The sequence below is a fragment of the Tachyglossus aculeatus genome, chromosome 15, assembly GCF_015852505.1.
Source record: "Tachyglossus aculeatus isolate mTacAcu1 chromosome 15, mTacAcu1.pri, whole genome shotgun sequence".
Lineage (NCBI taxonomy): Eukaryota > Metazoa > Chordata > Mammalia > Monotremata > Tachyglossidae > Tachyglossus > Tachyglossus aculeatus.
This window is the reverse complement of record NC_052080.1, coordinates 339,758-356,982: the sequence shown is the minus strand read 5'-3', so window position 1 is coordinate 356,982 and position 17,225 is coordinate 339,758. Positions and strand designations below refer to the sequence as shown.

Genomic DNA, 17,225 nt, shown 5'->3' with positions numbered 1-17,225 from the left:
ACTTTTCGAAAGTTAAATGGTAGGCTCTAAAAAGAAAAATGCAGATTATGGGTTTTTTTCCATTGGAGATTCATTCATTCACTCAATCGCATTTATTGAGCGCTGACTGTGTGCAGAGCGCTGTACTAAGCGCTTGGGAAGTACAAGTTGGCCACATATAGAAACGGTCCCTACCCAACAGTGGGCTCACAATCTAGATGGGGGAGAATATTCATTGTCGTATTTATTGAGCGCTTACTGTGTGCAGAGCACTGTACTAAGCGCTTGGGAAGTACATGTTGACAACATATAGAGACGGTCCCTACCCAACAGCGGGTTCACAGTTTAGAAATCGATGGCTAAAACCTGTGTGAGCTCCTTCTGCATAATTTGCTTTTATTTAAATTTAGAAGATTGCAAGACTTAGAAACAACGAAAGTAGCTCGGCTAGGCCTTTGGAATTTTAATTTTCGGTTTTCATGCTATGTGAAATTACCAGACTTTGAAGTCACCTATATCAAGCACGGAACAAAAAATAGTTTCCCACAGGCAATCAAGTAACGTTCATTAATGTGTTCCCGAGAACTGAAAAATTAAATCAAACAGTATTTTAAAAGAATGGAGTGACACCATCCAAAAGTAATGTACATATGTACCGCTAATGAAAGATTTTGAATTGAGTGTTCCTGTGTACGGTAGTACAAGGAGAAGCAGCGTGGCTAAGTGGAAAGAGCGTGGGCTTTGGAGCCAGAGGTCGTGGGTTCAAATCCTGGCTCCGTCAATTAATAATAATAATAATGATGGCATTTATTAAGCGCTTACTATGTGCAAAGCACTGTTCTAAGCTCTGGGGTAGATACAAAGTAATCAAGTTGTCCCATGTGAGGCTCACAGACTTAATCCCCATTTTCCAGATGAGGGAACTGAGGCCCAGAGAAGTTAAGTGACTTGCCCAAAGTCACACAGCTGACAAGTGGCGGAGCCCGGATTTGAACCCACGACCTCTGACTCCAAAGCCCGGGCTCTTTCCACTAAGCCACGCTGCTTCTCTAATTGTCAATTGTCAGCTGTGTGACTTTGGGCAAGTCACTTCACTTCTCTGGGCCTCAGTTCCCTCATCTGGAAAATGGGGCTTAAGACTGTGAGCCCCCCGTGGGACAACCGGATCACTTTGTAACCCCCCAGCGCTTAGAACGGTGCTCTGCACATAGTAAGCGCTTAATAAATCCATTATTATTATTATTTAGTATTTTATTTTCAATGGGTTCTCTTTCCCACTCGGCTCAGCACCGAGACACCTGGTCTCCAACAGGCTAGCGGGCTTGGGTCTCACCCTTTCCTCAGGCCCCGTGTTTCCCGGCCAGCTGCGGTGGGAGGGCGAAATTAGGAAACGTCCCTCCGACGTCGGATGTAGGGTCAAGAGAGGCGGTTTTCCCGGAAGGAGAGCCCGGACTGAATGGGTGCCCCTCCATATTTGTTGTCAAACGGACAACCGGGGCTTGGTGACGTGGGCTTGTTCGCTGTCTTTACTGTTCAACCAGAGCACTTTAGAGGTGGGAGGTGGAGAGGTGTCCATGCGGGAGGAGAAACCTCATGGGAGGGCAAAACCCGAGTGTCCGTAACCCTAATCCAGGGATTGTGAGTTCGTGTCCCATCCTGGAAGGAACGGGGCCTAGTGGAAAGAGCATGGGCCTGGAAATCATAAATCCTCGCTTCCAATCCTGGCTCTGCCGCTTCTCTACTGTGTAACCTCGGGTGTCTCTCTGTGCCTCAGTTCCCTCATCCGCAAAATGGAGATTTCATTCATTCATTCATTCATTGTCGTATTTATTGAGCGCTTACCGTGTGCAGAGCACTGTACTAGGCGCTTGGGAAGTCCAAGTTGGCAACATATAGAGACGGTCCCTACCCAACAGTGGGCTCACAGTCTAGAAGACTAATAACCCGTTCTCCCTCCCACTTAAACTTTGAGTCCCACGTGGTCCCTGATTAGTTTATATATACAGTACAGTTCAGTGCTCGGCCCATAGTAAGCGCTTAACCGACACCGCAATTATTTATTATTTATTTATTAGTGCCACTAAAATTCCTTTAGCTGCGGCTAAGAGGAACGTGATACCGGGGAAGCTCATTTGTAAGCTCCGCAACACCAGTCAAATAACTTGGAAGTGACACTCTGAGGAACTCATGAGAAAATGCTTTCAATTTTCTTCCTTTTGAAGAAGTAAGTGTGTCGGATACTCTCGAGCCTGGATGAGTGCCCACGAAGAAAGCCTTGAGAACAATGTGCGGCTCACTCTCTCAGAAATAAAAAAAACCCCGCAAAACTCTGAGAACCGATACTCCAAAATAATTACTGCAGGAAAAGCCGAAAAGGAGGTGGTTCTGTCAAAGAAAAGGGAGCTAAAGAAGTCCCGGGAAATGGAAATAGCCAGAGCAGAGAGGTCAGGGGGTGGGCCCTGAGCGAAGCACCCGAGGGAGAGATACGGAGAGATGGGGGGGGGGAGAGAGAGCAGCGTGGCATCATGGAAAGCACTTAGTACAGTGCTTTGCACACAGTAAGTGTTCAATAAATACGATTGAATGAATGAATGAATGAATGGAGCCCCACGTGGGACAACCTGATCACCTTGTATCTGCCCCGGTGCTTAGAACAGTGTATGCACATAGTAAGAGCTTAACAAATGCCATCATTATTATTATGATTATTAGAGAGAAAGAGAGAGAGGAGAGAAAGAGAGAGAAGAATAAGGGGAGAGGAAGAAAGGGAGAGGGAGAGAGAGAGAGAAATATCTGGGCCCGGATATCTATCGATCGATAGTAGCAGTGTGGCTCAGTGGAAAGAGCCCGGGCTTTGGAGTCAAAGCTCATGGGTTCGAATCCCAGCTCCGCCACATATCTGCTGTGTGACCTTGGGCAAGTCACTTCACTTCTCTGGGCCTCAGTTCCCTCATCTGGAAAATGGGGATTAAGACTGTGAGCCCCCCGTGGGCCAACCTGATCACCTTGTATCCCCTCCAGTGCTTAGAATGGTGCTTCACACTTAGTAAGCGCTTAACAAATGCCATCATTGTTATCATTATTATCCACCTTAACTTGGAAACCTCTGGGTCATCTAGCAACCAGTGATTGTCATTTAACAAAGACCCAAGATGGAGGATGACGTTGAATTCGTTAGCTTTCTGCTAGTGAAGCAATCTATGCGGGCCGGCACAATTAGATGTATAATAATAATGATGATGGCATTTATTAAGCGCTTACTATGTGCAAAGCACTGTTCTAAGTGCTGGAGAGGTTACAAGGTGATCAGGTTGTCCCACGGCGGGGGCTTACATTCTTAATCCCCTCTTTACAGATGAGGTAACTGAGGCCCAGAGAAGTGAAGTGACTTGCCCGAAGTCACCCAGCTGACAAGTGGCGGAGCCGGGATTTGAACCCATGACCTCTGACTCCAAAGCCCGGGCTCTTTCCGCTGAGCCACGCTGCTTCTCAGTGATTCTCCGGGGAGTGAGAGCATCCCGTAGTTAAAGAACCCATCTGGAAGCCTGGAGATTTGGGTGGCAATAATAACGATGGTGTCAACTGAGGGCTTACTGGGTGCCTGATACTGTGCCCGTCCCACACGGGGCTTACGGTCTAAGAAGGCGAGAGAGCAGGTGTAGTTTTCCCCATTTTACGGATGGGGAGACTGAGCCCCGGAAACGTCAAGTCACTCGCTCAGGGCAGGCAGAGCTGAGACTAGAAGCCGGTTCTCCCCCAACCCACGCTGCCTCTGTCAGCCATGGTTTTCAGAGATTTCGACAAGTCGGCGGAGCGTATTCCTGTATGTCCCGTTCCCCTTTTATCGTGGAAAGGTCTTGACCTTGGAAATGCGAGGCATTTCCTCGCATCTACACTGTGGAAGTAAGCACTCAATAAATACGACTGAATGAATATTCTCCCCCATCTAGACTGTGAGCCTTCTGTTGGGTAGGGACCGTCTCTATACTTCACGGTGGAAGTAAACTGAGGTTTAGTGAACAATACAGCATTAGATGATGCCCAGAAATGAGTCTCTGAGATGTGGAGGTCAGCAGTCGGTTATTTCGCTTGGTTCACGCGCCTTTCTCGGGTTGAGGCGTCCCGCATCTCTTCCCAGGCGACCCAGAAGGAGATGGAGAAGCGGCAGAGTCAGAGGAAGACCGTTGCCGATCTCGGAGAATCCCTGAAGGCGGTCCTGGGTAAGAAGGAAGGCCTGGTCGATGATAAACTCAGCCTACTGAATAGCAACTGGAGAGCTGTAACGTCGCGGTTGGAAGAGTGGTTGAATCTCCTGTTGGTAAGGAACGTTCTTTATCAATCAACCAATCAATCAATCAATCGTATTTATTGAGCGCTTACTGTGTGCAGAGCACCGGACTAAGCGCTTGGGAAGTCCAAGTTGGCAACATCGAGAGACGGTCCCTACCCAACAGTGGGCTCACAGTCTAGAAGCGGGAGACGGAGAACAAAACCAAACCTATTAACAAAATAAAATAAATAGATCATCATCAATCATCAATCGTATTTATTGAGCGCTTACTGTGTGCAGAGCACCGTACTAAGCGCTTGGGAAGGACAAGTTGGCAACATATAGAGACAGTCCCTACCCAACAGTGGGCTCACAGTCGAAAAGGGGGAGACAGAGAACAAAACCAAACATACTAACAAAATAAAATAAATAGAATAGATACGTACAAGTAAAATAAATAAATAAATAGAGTAACAAATATGTACAAACATATGTACATATATACAGGTATGTATATATCATCATCATCATCATCAATCGTATTTATTGAGCGCTTACTATGTGCAGAGCACTGTACTAAGTGCTTGGGAAGTACAAATTGGCAACATACAGAGACAGTCCCTACCCAACAGTGGGCTCACAGTCTAAAAGGGGGAGACAGAGAACAAAACCAAACATACTAACAAAGTAAAATAAATAGAATAGATATATACAAGTAAAATAAATAAATAAATAAATAGAGTAACAAATATGTACAAACATATATACAGGTATGTATATATATATACACACATATGTGTGTGTGTGTGTGTGTATATATATATACACAGGTATATATATATATATATATATATATATAGGTATACAGGTGTATATATATATATATATATATATATAGGTATACAGGTATATACAGGTATGTATATATGTATATATATATATGTATCTGTGTATATATATATATATATATATATATATATATATATACAGATATGTACAAGTAAAATAGATAGAGTAATAAATACGTACAAACATATATACACTACTTTTCTTAATAGCATTCCCTTACCTGTAAAATGGGGATTAAGACAATGAGCCCCACGTGGGACAAACTGTTGACCTTGTTTCTGCCCCGGCGCTCAGCACATAGTAAGCGCTGAACAAATACCATCATTATCAATCCCGGCTGCGCCGCTTGTCAGCAGGGTGCCTTTGGGCAAGTCACTTTTCTGTGACTGAGTTCCCTCCTCTAGAAAATGGAGTCTAAAAGACTGTGAGTCCCACGTGGTGCAACCTGGTTAGCTTCTGTCCACCCCAGCACTTAGAACAGTGGCTGGCACATAGTAAGCGTTTAACAAAGACTATTGTTAGTATTATTAGTAGTAGGACCTCCCAAGCAGGTGGGGGCCTGGCCTTGATCAGATGCCTTCTAGACCGTGAGCCCGCTGTCGGGTAGGGACCGTCTCTATATGACCTTGGGCAAGTCACTTCACTTCTCTGAGCCTCAGTTACCTCATCTGTAAAATGGGGATTAAGACTGTGAGCCCCACGTGGGACAACCTGATCACTTTGTATCCCCCCAAGCGCTTAGAACAGTGCTTTGCACATAGTAAGCGCTTAACAAATGCCATTATTATTATTATTATTATTATTATTATTATTATTATTATTATATGTTGCCAACTTGGACTTCCCAAGCGCTTAGTACAGTGCTCCGCACACAGTAAGCGCTCGATAAATGCAACCGAATGCCCACGCTGATGAGAGCACAGGCAAAGGGAAAGGATCCTAGCCTCCCTCTATCTCGCCCTCTCAGAATTCCTACATTTTTCCGATTCTGCCTGTAAATATTTGGCGACTGATGATTAAAGTAGTTGCAGTTGTGTGAGCTCTCCCGTCCTCTTTCAGGTGAGAATTCCTTACGTTGGGAAATGTCACACGGCTTCAAGGGATTGTTCTTTCCGGTTCCCGCTCTAGGAATACCAGAGACACACGGAGGCATTCGAGAAGAACGTGGCGCACATCACAGCGTGGGTGAACCGTGCGGAGACCCTCCTCGACGAGTCGGAGAAAAAGAAACCGCAGCAAAGGGACGAAGTCCTTAAGGTAATAATTACGGTTTTTGTTCGACACTTATCATGTGCTGGGCACTGTACTGAGCGCCGGGATGGATGTGAGCAAATCACGTTCACAGTCATTCATTCATCATTCAGCTGTATTTATTGAGCGCTTACTGTGTGCAGAGCACTGTACTAAGCGCTTGGGAAGTCCAAGTTGGCAACAAAGAGAGACGGTCCCTACCCAACAGCGGGCTCACAGTCTGGAAGGGGGAGACGAACAACAAAACAAAACATTAACAAAATAAAATAAATGGAATAACTATGTACAAGTAAAATGAATAGAGTAATAAATACGTACAAACATTTATACATATATACAGTATATATATATATATATATATATATATATATATAATAGAGTAATAAATTCGTACAAACAGAGAGAGAGAGAGAGAGAGAGAGAGAGAGTCAGCAGTTGGGTCAGGAGAGTCGGATGTGGGCAAGTGGTCGCATTAACAAACTAATAATAATAAAATAATAAATAATAAATACATAATAAATAATAATATTAACAAAATAAAATAAATGGAATAACTATGTACAAATAAAATAGAATAATAAATACATACAAACATATATATACATATATACATATATATATATATATATATATACAGTCAGGGGTCAGGAGGCAGGATCAGAGGTCAGCTGGCATTGGTCATTCATTCATTCATTCAATCGAATTTATTGAGCACTTACTGTGTGCGGAGCACTGTACTAAGCACTTGGGAAGTCCACGTTGGCAACATAGAGAGACGGTCCCTACCCAACAGCGGGCTCACAGTCTGGAAGGGGGAGACGGACAACAAAACAAAACAAAACATTAACAAAATAAAATAAATGGAATAACTATGTACAAGTAAAATGAATAGAGTAATAAATACGTACAAACATTTATACATATATACAGTATATATCCTGTCTCCCCCTTCTAGACTGTGAGCCCACTGTTGGGTAGGGACCGTCTCTAGATGTGGCCAACTTGGACTTCCCAAGTGCTTAGTCCAGTGCTCTGCACACAGTAAGCGCTCAATAAATACGATTGATTGATTGATTTAGCAGAAGCGTTTTCCTCTTTCCTGTTGCGTCTCCCCTTCCGGGCTCTGTCTCTGCCTCCCTCAACGTCCGCTACTAACCCCAACCCCATCTCTTACTATTAATTACTATTACTCTATTACTCAATTAGTCTATTACTCTATTTTACTTGTACATATTTATTCTATTTATTTTATTTTGTTAATATGTTTTGTTTTGTGTCTCCCCCTTCTAGACTGTGAGCCCACTGTTGGGTAGGGACCGTCTCTAGATGCGGCCAACTTGGACTTCCCAAGCGCTTAGTACAGTGCTCTGCACACAGTAAGCGCTCAATAAATACGATTGATATTGATTGATTTAGTAGAAGCGTTTTCTTCTTTCCTGTTGCGTCTCCCCTTCCGGGCTCTGTCTCTGCCTCCCTTAATGTTCGCTACTAACCCCAAGCCCCGTCTCTTGTTCCCCCCGGCCCGGTCTTTAGCGCCTAAAGACGGAGCTGAATGACACGCGCCCGAAAGTGGACTCGGCGCGGGAGCAGGCGGCGAGCCTGACGGCCTACCGAGGGGATCACTGCCGCAGGGTGGTCGAGCCCCGGCTGGCCGAACTCGACCGGAGGTTTGCGGCTCTGGCTCGGCGCGTTCAGCCCGGAAAGGTAAGAAGCCTCGGCCCCGCGGCGGGGCTGGCCTTACCCGCCGGACGACAGGGACCCATTTGGGCCCGATGTGGTGGAAAGGCTGCTGGACATTCGTTCATTCAATCGTACTTATTGAGCGCTTACTGTGTGCAGAGCACTGTACTAAGCGCTTGGGAAGCCCAAGTTGGCCACACACAGAGACGGCCCCTACCCGACAGCGGGCTCACAGTCTAGGAGGGGGAGACAGAGAACAAGACAAAGCATATTAACAAAATAAAATGAATAGAATAAATCTGTACAAGTAAAATAGAGTAATAAATATGTACAAACAGTCTAGAAGGGGGAGAGAGGCAACAAAACAAAACATTAGTACAGTGCTCTGCACACAGTAAGCGCTCGATAAATACAATTGATTGATTGATTGATAGAGATGGTCCCTACCCAACAGCGGGCTCACAGTGTAGAAGGGGGAGACAGAGAACGAAACATATTAACAAAATAAAATGAATAGAATAGATATGTACAAATAAGATAAATAAATAGGTAAAGTCTATCTATAATGTCCGTCTCCCCTGGTAATAATAATAAGCGTGTTATTTGTAAAGTGCTGATTATGTGCCAGGCACTGTTCTGATCGCTGGGGTAGATGCACGATAACCGGATTATACCCGGCTCCCAGGGACCGTTGCTGTCGGATGCGGGTGAGGGCGGATTTGACGGGGTTTCCGGGACCTCCCCTGCGTGCTACTATTTTGCCAAAATGTAATTCACATTTGTGTCCCAAGCGTTTAGTACAGTGCTCTGCACACAGTAAGCGCTCAATAAATACGATTGATTGATTGATTGTTGTCCTTTCACAAGTGTTTAGCTTACGGTCAGCGGCCAATAAACATCGTCGCTCGGTTGACTGTTGTCCTTTCGCAAGTGTTTAGCTTACGGTCAGTGCTCAGTAAACACCGTCGTTTGGTTGACTGATTCATTGCTTAATCGGGCCAGATCGGGGAGGAGACTTTCCTAGCCCACCGTTGGGTAGGGACCGTCTCTATATGTTGCCAACTTGTACTTCCCAAGCGCTTAGTACCGTGATCTGCACACAGTAAGCGCTCAGTAAATACGATTGATTGATTTCCAGCAGTTTCGGAGTTCTGCAGGATGTAGGGAGAGGAAAGGATGAGGGACTTCTAGTAGGATATTGTGGGTGAGGGGTAGGAGGGTGGTTCCGGCAGAATGTGTGTTTGTGTAGCGAGGGGGAAGTGTTCTCGCGGGTTTGAAATGTTTCCGAAAAGAAGCAGCACGGCCCAGTGGAAAGGGAACATTCCTGGGAGGAAAAAGGACTTGGTTTCTCATCCCTGCTTCACCACTTCTTTTCTCTGTGAATTTGGGCAGGTCTCTTAACAATGATGGCATTTATTCAGCACTTACTATGTGCAAAGCACCGTTCTAAGCGCTGGGGAGGTCACAAGCTGATCAGGTTGTCCCACGGGGAGCTCCCGTTCTTCATCCCCATTTTACAGATGAGGTCACTGAGGCACAGAGAAGTGAAGTGACTTGCCCAAAGTCACACAGTTGACAAGTGGCGGAGCCGGGATTTGAACCCATGACCTCGGACTCCAAAGCCCGGGCTCTTTCCACTGAGCCACACTGCTTCTTAAGTTCTCTGTGCCTCAGTCACCTCATCTGTAAAATGGGGATTAAGGCAACGAGTCCTAGGTGGGACGTGGACTTTGTCCAATGTAATTAGCTCCCTCCCTCCCCTTTTCTCTGTTTTTACTGTATTTATTTATAACTCTATTATTACTCTATTTATTACTCTATTCATTTATTATTCTATTTATTACTCTATTTTATTTGTACATATTTATTCTTTTTATTTTATTTTGTTAATATATTTTGTTTTGTTCTCTGCCTCCCCCTTCTAGACTGTGAGCCCACCGTTGGGTAGGGGCCGTCTCTAGATGTTGCCAACTTGGACTTCCCAAGCGCTTAGTACAGTGCTCTGCACACAGGAAGCTCTCAGTAAATACGATTGAATGAATGAATAAATGAATGAGCTTAATTTAGTACACTGCCTGGCATATAGTAAGTGCTTACCAGATACCATTCAAAAAACAAAAAGCACAGATGGGTTCTGAGAGAATTTTAGACTGTGACCCCACTGTTGGGTAGGGAGTGTCTCTATATGTTGCCAACTTGTACTTCCCAAGCGCTTAGTACAGTGCTCTGCACACAGTAAGCGCTCAGTAAATACGACTGATTGATTGATTGATTGTGTTTTAGCCACCAGCAAAGCTTTGCTGTTTTGAATTGCATTAAATGGGTTCATTTTAACACTTTTGGCATAGTTGGGCACTCTCTGAGCTTTCGTTACACTGCTGATAGATCAGTGGCTCTTGTGCGTGTATTTGTGAGTGTGTTGTGTGTGTCTGTAACATACCATGCCAGTCCCTGGTCGTCAGTAGACTTTTCAATTACATCGTAGTCATGCCCTGAAAATAGAGTTCTGTTCAGTCTTAGAATTTGTAGGTAATTTTTGATATTACAAGGCATTCCACCTAGAGAATATATTCACCGTGTCATTATCTATCAACGCACATCATTTGGTATCAGTTGGCCTCGTATTTCTGTTTTTGAAATGGAAGTTTTCCAGTCTATAAGTGGAGTTTAATACCTTCCCTATGTCCTACTTAGACCACAAGCCCCGTGTGGGACATGGACTGTGTCTGTCCTGATTATCCTGTATATTTCCCAACTCTCACTACGGTGTTTGGTACATAATCAGCACTTAACAAATCCCGCAGTTCTTAATATATATTCATCTTACAGCTTTGGCCAGCATTTCTGCCATTGTCTATCCCGTGTTATAAATTAAATATATAAATATAAATGAAATAAAATTAAATATAACCAAGCACTCGGCCCAGTTTTAGCACATGGGTAAACAAATGGAGATCATCCTGTACCTTAGATTGCTTTACATTTTTCAAGCTAAGCCAGAGCCTCGTCGTTATTTTGATCCGATGGCTTTTTAAAGTCTGCATTGAACTAGTATAATACAGTCGGTTCTGTTTATGGGCTGTAGAGCCCATCAAAGCAGAAATTGCGATGCCTTTGAGGTAGTAAGGCTAGTCAGCAAAAAGTGGATTCAGCACTATCATTTTATTATTTTTAGAGGCCATTTTCAAGTCATTTTAGAGCATACCTAAAGACCGAGATTTTAAAGGGAACTGTTATGTTGGAAAGTAATTCAGCATTCTGACATTGATAGGTTACTGACTCCTTATCAAATCAACGTTTCTGTAAAGCACCATCATTATACACGGATATGACCATTAATAGTAATTTGATCGCTTTTTTTTTCTTTGAGATATTTTTTTCCCTTCAAGCAGTGGTCGGGGGACACCGCTCTAGAGGTGGGGAAAGTAGGGGTTCACATCCCACTCCATCTCCCTCTCCTACCGTATCATCAATGGTATTGATCGAGTGCTGTAGAGCACTGTACTATGCTCTTGGGAGAGGAGAATACACCTGTGTTGGCTTGGATTTCCATGTTTTTCTCCAAGGGAAGACAAAGGAATTGTTATTGTTGTTGTACTGTACTCTCCCAAGTGCTAAGCGCTCAATAAATACGATTGAATGAATGACTTCTTATTACACTAGCCCTCACGCCACAGCTAGAGACGGGGGGTTTGGTACCCTCAGAGGGGATGCAGAGGAGGAAAGTAGATTACCCATTGACAGAGCAACACGTCACTGATAAGATGATCAAGTGTCACTCTCTTAATCACTCCGATTGAAAAAAGGCAGATTTAATGTAGGCCAACTGGCCAACCCTTAGAATTTCAGCCAGTCTGTTCATGCTGTTGCTGTTTTTTCTGTCTTTGAGCATCTTCTTGGATCAGTCTGAGTTAAGGCTGGATCTTCTCTGAGGAAACTTGAGTCAGAGTTCAGGAGGCAGGATGGGGTCGGAAGCCAGATCTTTGGCAAGAACCGAAAATGGAGTGTGTGAAATAGTGCCAAATGACACCCCCTCGCATTATAATTATAATAATGACGGAATTTGTTAAGCGCCTACTATGTGCCAGGCTCCGTGTTGAGTGTTGGGGTGGATACAGGCAAATCGAGTCGGGCACAACCCCTGTCCCATGTGGGGCTCGCAGTCTCAATCCCCGTTTTAGAGCTGAGGTAACTGAGGCACGGAGAAGTGAAGTGACTTGCCCAGGTCACAGAGTGGGCAAGTGGCAGAGACAGGATTAGAACCAGTGACCTTCTGACTCCTGAGCCTGTGCTCTTTCCACTGTGCCATGCTGCTTCTCATCAATCAATCAATCAATCGTATTTATTGAGTGCTTACTGTGTGCAGAGCACTGTACTAAGCGCTTGGGAAGTACAAGTTGGCAACATATAGAGACAGTCCCTACCCAACAGTGGGCTCACAGTCTCATGTAGATATCCAGGAGATCGACTGTTTCTGTCACGTAATTTTGTTATTTTCCACCGTTTGACCTGGAGAGTTATTTGTCAGTTCATTGTGGGGTGTGTGTGTGTGACTTTTTTGTTTTTCCAAAAAACCATAATCTCAACGGGCAAGACATCGCATCCCACGTCACACATTTCAGGTGCTTGTGATTAATTAAATAGCCCAAGATCAGGGTTTTCTCAAGGGATTTATTTTCTCTGACTCTGTTCAGTTCTTTGAAGCTTACTCGTTTGTGCCTGATTTCTCCACAAATTCCTTTGAATCTCCGTGGGTCAGTGAGCTCAGAATAACTTGAAAGAAATTGCCCCGTTTGAGGTAAAGTTTGGAAATTACTCAGGGAAAAAGGCTTCTTTCAGTATACAGAATACGCACTCGATAAATATGATTGATTGATTAAGCTCTACTCAAAATGGGATCCACGTCAGCCCCGCGGCACTTATGTCTGTATCTGGAAATTACTTATTTATATCAGTGTCTGCCTCCTCCGCCACCAAATCCTGTCGATAGCACCTTCACGGCATCACTAAAATCCGCCCTTTTCTCTCCCCTCCAAACCGCTACCACGTGAATACGATCACTCGTGCTCTCCCACCTGGATTACTGCCGTCAACCTCCTAGCTGTCCTTCCAGCCTCCTGTCTCTCCCCACTCCAGTCCATACTTCACTCTGCCGCCCGGATCATTTTTCTACAGAAACGTTCTGGACACCTCACCCTGCTCCTCAAAAAGCTCCAGTGGTCGCCCTTCCACTTCCGTGCAGAACGAAAACTGCTCTCTGTTGGATTTAAAGCAATCCACGACCTTTCCCCCTCCTATCTCGCCTCATTTTTCTCCTACAACCCAGCCCTCACGCTTCGCTCCTGTGAAGTGCTTCTCACCGTGCCTCGATCTCACCCATCTTGCCGCCGACCTCTAGCCCATGTCCTGCCTCTGGCCTAGAATTCCCTCCCTCTCTATTCAGACAGACAACCAATCTCCCTGCTTCAAAGCCTTATTGAAGGAACATTTCCTCCAAGAGGCCTTCCCAGATTAAGCCCCGCTTTTCCACTTCCTTCTGCGTTGACCTTTGCTCTCCCCCCATCCTGTCATTGTATTTTATTCATTTATTATTTTTATTTTATGTATTTGTATTGATGTCCGTCTCCCCCACTGTAGTCTATGAACGGTCTGTGAGCTCCACACACAGTAAATGCTCAATAAATACAGTTGAATGAATGAAAAAACGAATGAGCGCAAGCTCACTGGGGACATTGTGAGCTCCACACATGGTAAATACTCAATAAATACAATTGAATGAATGAAAAAATGAATGAGTGTGAGCTCACTGGGGGCATTGTGAGCTCCACACATGGTAAATGCTCAATAAATACACTTGAATGAATGAAAAAACGAATGAGCATGAGCTCACTGTGGACATTGTGAGCTCCACACACGGTAAATGCTCAATAAATACATTTGAATGAATGAAAAAATGAATGAGTGTGAGCTCACTGTGGGCATTGTGAGCTCCACACACGGTAAATGCTCAATAAATACAGTTGAATGAATGAAAAAACGAATGAGTGTGAGCTCACTGTGGGCATTGTGAGCTCCACACATGGTAAATGCTCAATAAATACAACTGAATGAATGAAAAAACGAATGAGCGTGAGCTCACTGTGGGCATTGTGAGCTCCACACACAGTAAATGCTCAATAAATACACTTGAATGAATGAAAAAATGAATGAGCGTGAGCTCACTGTGTGCATTGTGAGCTCCACACACGGTAAATGCTCAATAAATACAACTGAATGAATGAAAAAGCGAATGAGCATGAGCTCACTGTGGGCATTGTGAGCTCCACACATGGTAAATGCTTAATAAATACAATTGAATTAATGAAAAAATGAATGAGCGTGAGCTCACTGTGGGCATTGTGAGCTCCACATATGGTAAATGCTCAATAAATACAACTGAATGAATGAAAAAACGAATGAGTGTGAGCTCACTGTTGGCATTATGAGCTCCACACATGGTAAATGCTCAATAAATACACTTGAATGAATGAAAAAACGAATGAGCGTGAGCTCACTGTGGGCATTGTGAGCTTCACACATGGTAAATGCTCAATAAATACAGTTGAATTAATGAAAAAATGAATGAGCGTGAGCTCACTGTGGGCATTGTGAGCTCCACACACGATAAATGCTCAATAAATACAACTGAATGAATGAAAAAATGAATGAGCGTGAGCTCACTGGGGGCATTGTGAGCTCCACACACGGTAAATGCTCAATAAATACAACTGAATGAATGAAAAAACGAATGAGCATGAGCTCACTGTGGGCAGGGAACCTGTCTACGGATTCTGTTGTATCGTACTGTCCCGAGTCCTTGGACCGGTACGCTGGACACAGTGAGCACTCAATAAATACCACCGACTGATGGATTGAGGAATGAATGGCCATGTCATTCTGCATCAGTGGCACGTCCCACGTGAGTGATTGGCAGGCCTTGAGTGAGTGGCTGAGTGACACGGCTCTGCTCTCGCATCTCCAAGCTCTCTCGCCCATTTCACATCACCTGCTTTGTAAAGTGTCCGATGAAGAAAGGACACATGTTACTAGGGGATGGGCGGACTTTTATTCGGTTTCTGTCTCTGGTTTAAATTAGGTTTTTCTTTTCTTTTAGGTTTCCATTCCTTTGAAGGAATTGGAGCAGTTTAACTCTGACATCCACAAATTGCTCGAACCACTGGAGGCTGAAATCCAGCAGGGGGTGAATCTGAAAGAGGAAGACTTCAATAAAGACATGGTAAAACGGTTGTGCTGGAAGCGTGAATGAGCTCTGTGGGTGGAAACGGTCACACGCTTAAGCGGAAATTAAAAACCTCAGTGTTTCTCCCCGCGTTTTCAGATGGGGCCAGTTCTGGGTGTCGGGGAAGGGATGGGGATTGAGGTGGCAGGAGTTTATACCCAGGACCTGTCCAGCGAAGTTCCAGTTGTTGAAAAATGATGACTTTCGTGATGCCGGTCATTCGAAATTCATCTGTCCCACTGTCGGGCTCAGAAAGCAAAATGGAGCAGATGAAAAAAGCCATGTCCTCTCACGGAGTCAATTTGAAGTTTAATCAAAAACTCAGCTGTCCAATGCAGTTGGTAGTCCTCGCCACCAGTATTGGCCCAACATAGAAGAAGAGGAATGTTGCAATAAATAGTCGGTTAAAAAAATAATAGTTTAGCTGTCCCGTCGCAAAGCCACATGGTAAAAAAAAAAAATTAAATGAAATGGTGCAGCTGTCTAAATTCTGAAAATAATGGAATGAGACCAGATGGGCCCGCCAACAGCCTCAGGCCTTTGTCTCTGATCTTTATTTTAAAATGTACCAACCGCTCGATGGAATGAAGTATTCCGAGGCCTATTCTCACCTGTCTCTACTTCACCCGGCAACTCTTATGCGTCTCTCACTTCGTCCGGTGTGGTTCCTCATCTCTCTGTCCACAGCGCTTGCCCCTGTGGGTCTCCTCGCTTCCCTGTGGCAGCCCCTGTCTCAGTGAGCATGATATCACATGCTCTGAACCTCACTGTGCCTCATTTACCTCATCTGTAAAATGGAGATTAAGGCTGTGAACCCCACATGGGTCTTGGACTGTGTCCAACCTGATTGGGTCGTATCCACCCCAGCGCTTAGTGCGGTTCCTGGCACAGAGTAAGCACTTGACAAATACCATAAAAAATAAAAATATAACCCTGCTCCAGTGGCCAGGCTCTCTTTTCACCAGCTAGAGAGGAACTGAGGAACCCCCATCTTAGGCAGTGAATGGATAGAAGGGGAGGAGACGGTCGGAGAGACCGTCCGTCCATCCCAGGTGCGCCGTCGGGGACTGGCTTTCCGCCAGTGAGTTGCGTGACATCCTTGGCAGTTTGGCTCTTTCCTCTTTGGGGTTGTGAACGCCTAGAGGGACCGGGCTCTTTGGCCCCTTGGGACATTCATTCCGTCGTATTTATTGAGCGCTTACCGTGTGCAGAGCACTGTACTAAGGGGAGCAGACGGGGGAGAAGGCAACGGTCAAGACTCACCTCCTCCTAGCCAGCCATCACCTTCTTCTAGTCAACCAGATGGAGGGCAGAGAGGGCAGTGGGGCAAGGCTTCCACCTGTTCTACCGTCTTACCTCACAGGCAAGACATGTGAATGGAGGGGAGCCTGAACCGTTCATTTGTCAATCAGTCAATCAATCAATCGTATTTACTGAGCGCTTACTGTGTGCAGAGCACTGTACTAAGCGCTTGGGAAGTACAAGTTGGCAACATATAGAGACAGTCCCTACCCAACAGTGGGCTCACAGTCTAAAAAGGGGAGACAGAGAACAAAACCAGACATACTAATAAAATAAATAGAATAGATATGTACAAGTAAAATAAATAAATAAATAAATAGAGTAATATGTACAAACACATAGACATATATACAGGTCACCATTTTCCTTACCTGTGGGAGGATTCTAATGGCGTGGCGATGGGCTGTTAAATCTTAAATCCTTTCCGTTTCCTCTTTTGGCCCCCTAAACCCGAAGCTGTCTAGTATCTGTTCTGTCCTCCCAGACCCGTTCCAGATGGGACTCTTTTGCGGTCCTGTTTTTTCTCTGATTTATCCGATTGAAGATGTCTCAATATTAAGACCAAACTTCTTCCCCTTCTCCCACTCCTTGGGTCATTTGTTTTAGCCCTCTTCT

The 17,225-nt window shown here is 44.7% G+C and overlaps 1 protein-coding gene across 1 annotated transcript in view; it reads left to right on the top strand.

The window, feature by feature from the left end:
- DMD (dystrophin) overlaps positions 1-17,225 on the top strand; it is a 553,630-nt gene that overhangs the window by 222,511 nt on the left and 313,894 nt on the right. Inside the window, exons 33-36 of the mRNA XM_038757068.1 lie at positions 4,118-4,297; positions 6,227-6,355; positions 7,883-8,053; positions 15,183-15,305. Coding sequence (XP_038612996.1) covers positions 4,118-4,297; positions 6,227-6,355; positions 7,883-8,053; positions 15,183-15,305 — 603 coding nt within the window. The remainder of the gene's footprint in view (positions 1-4,117; positions 4,298-6,226; positions 6,356-7,882; positions 8,054-15,182; positions 15,306-17,225) is intronic.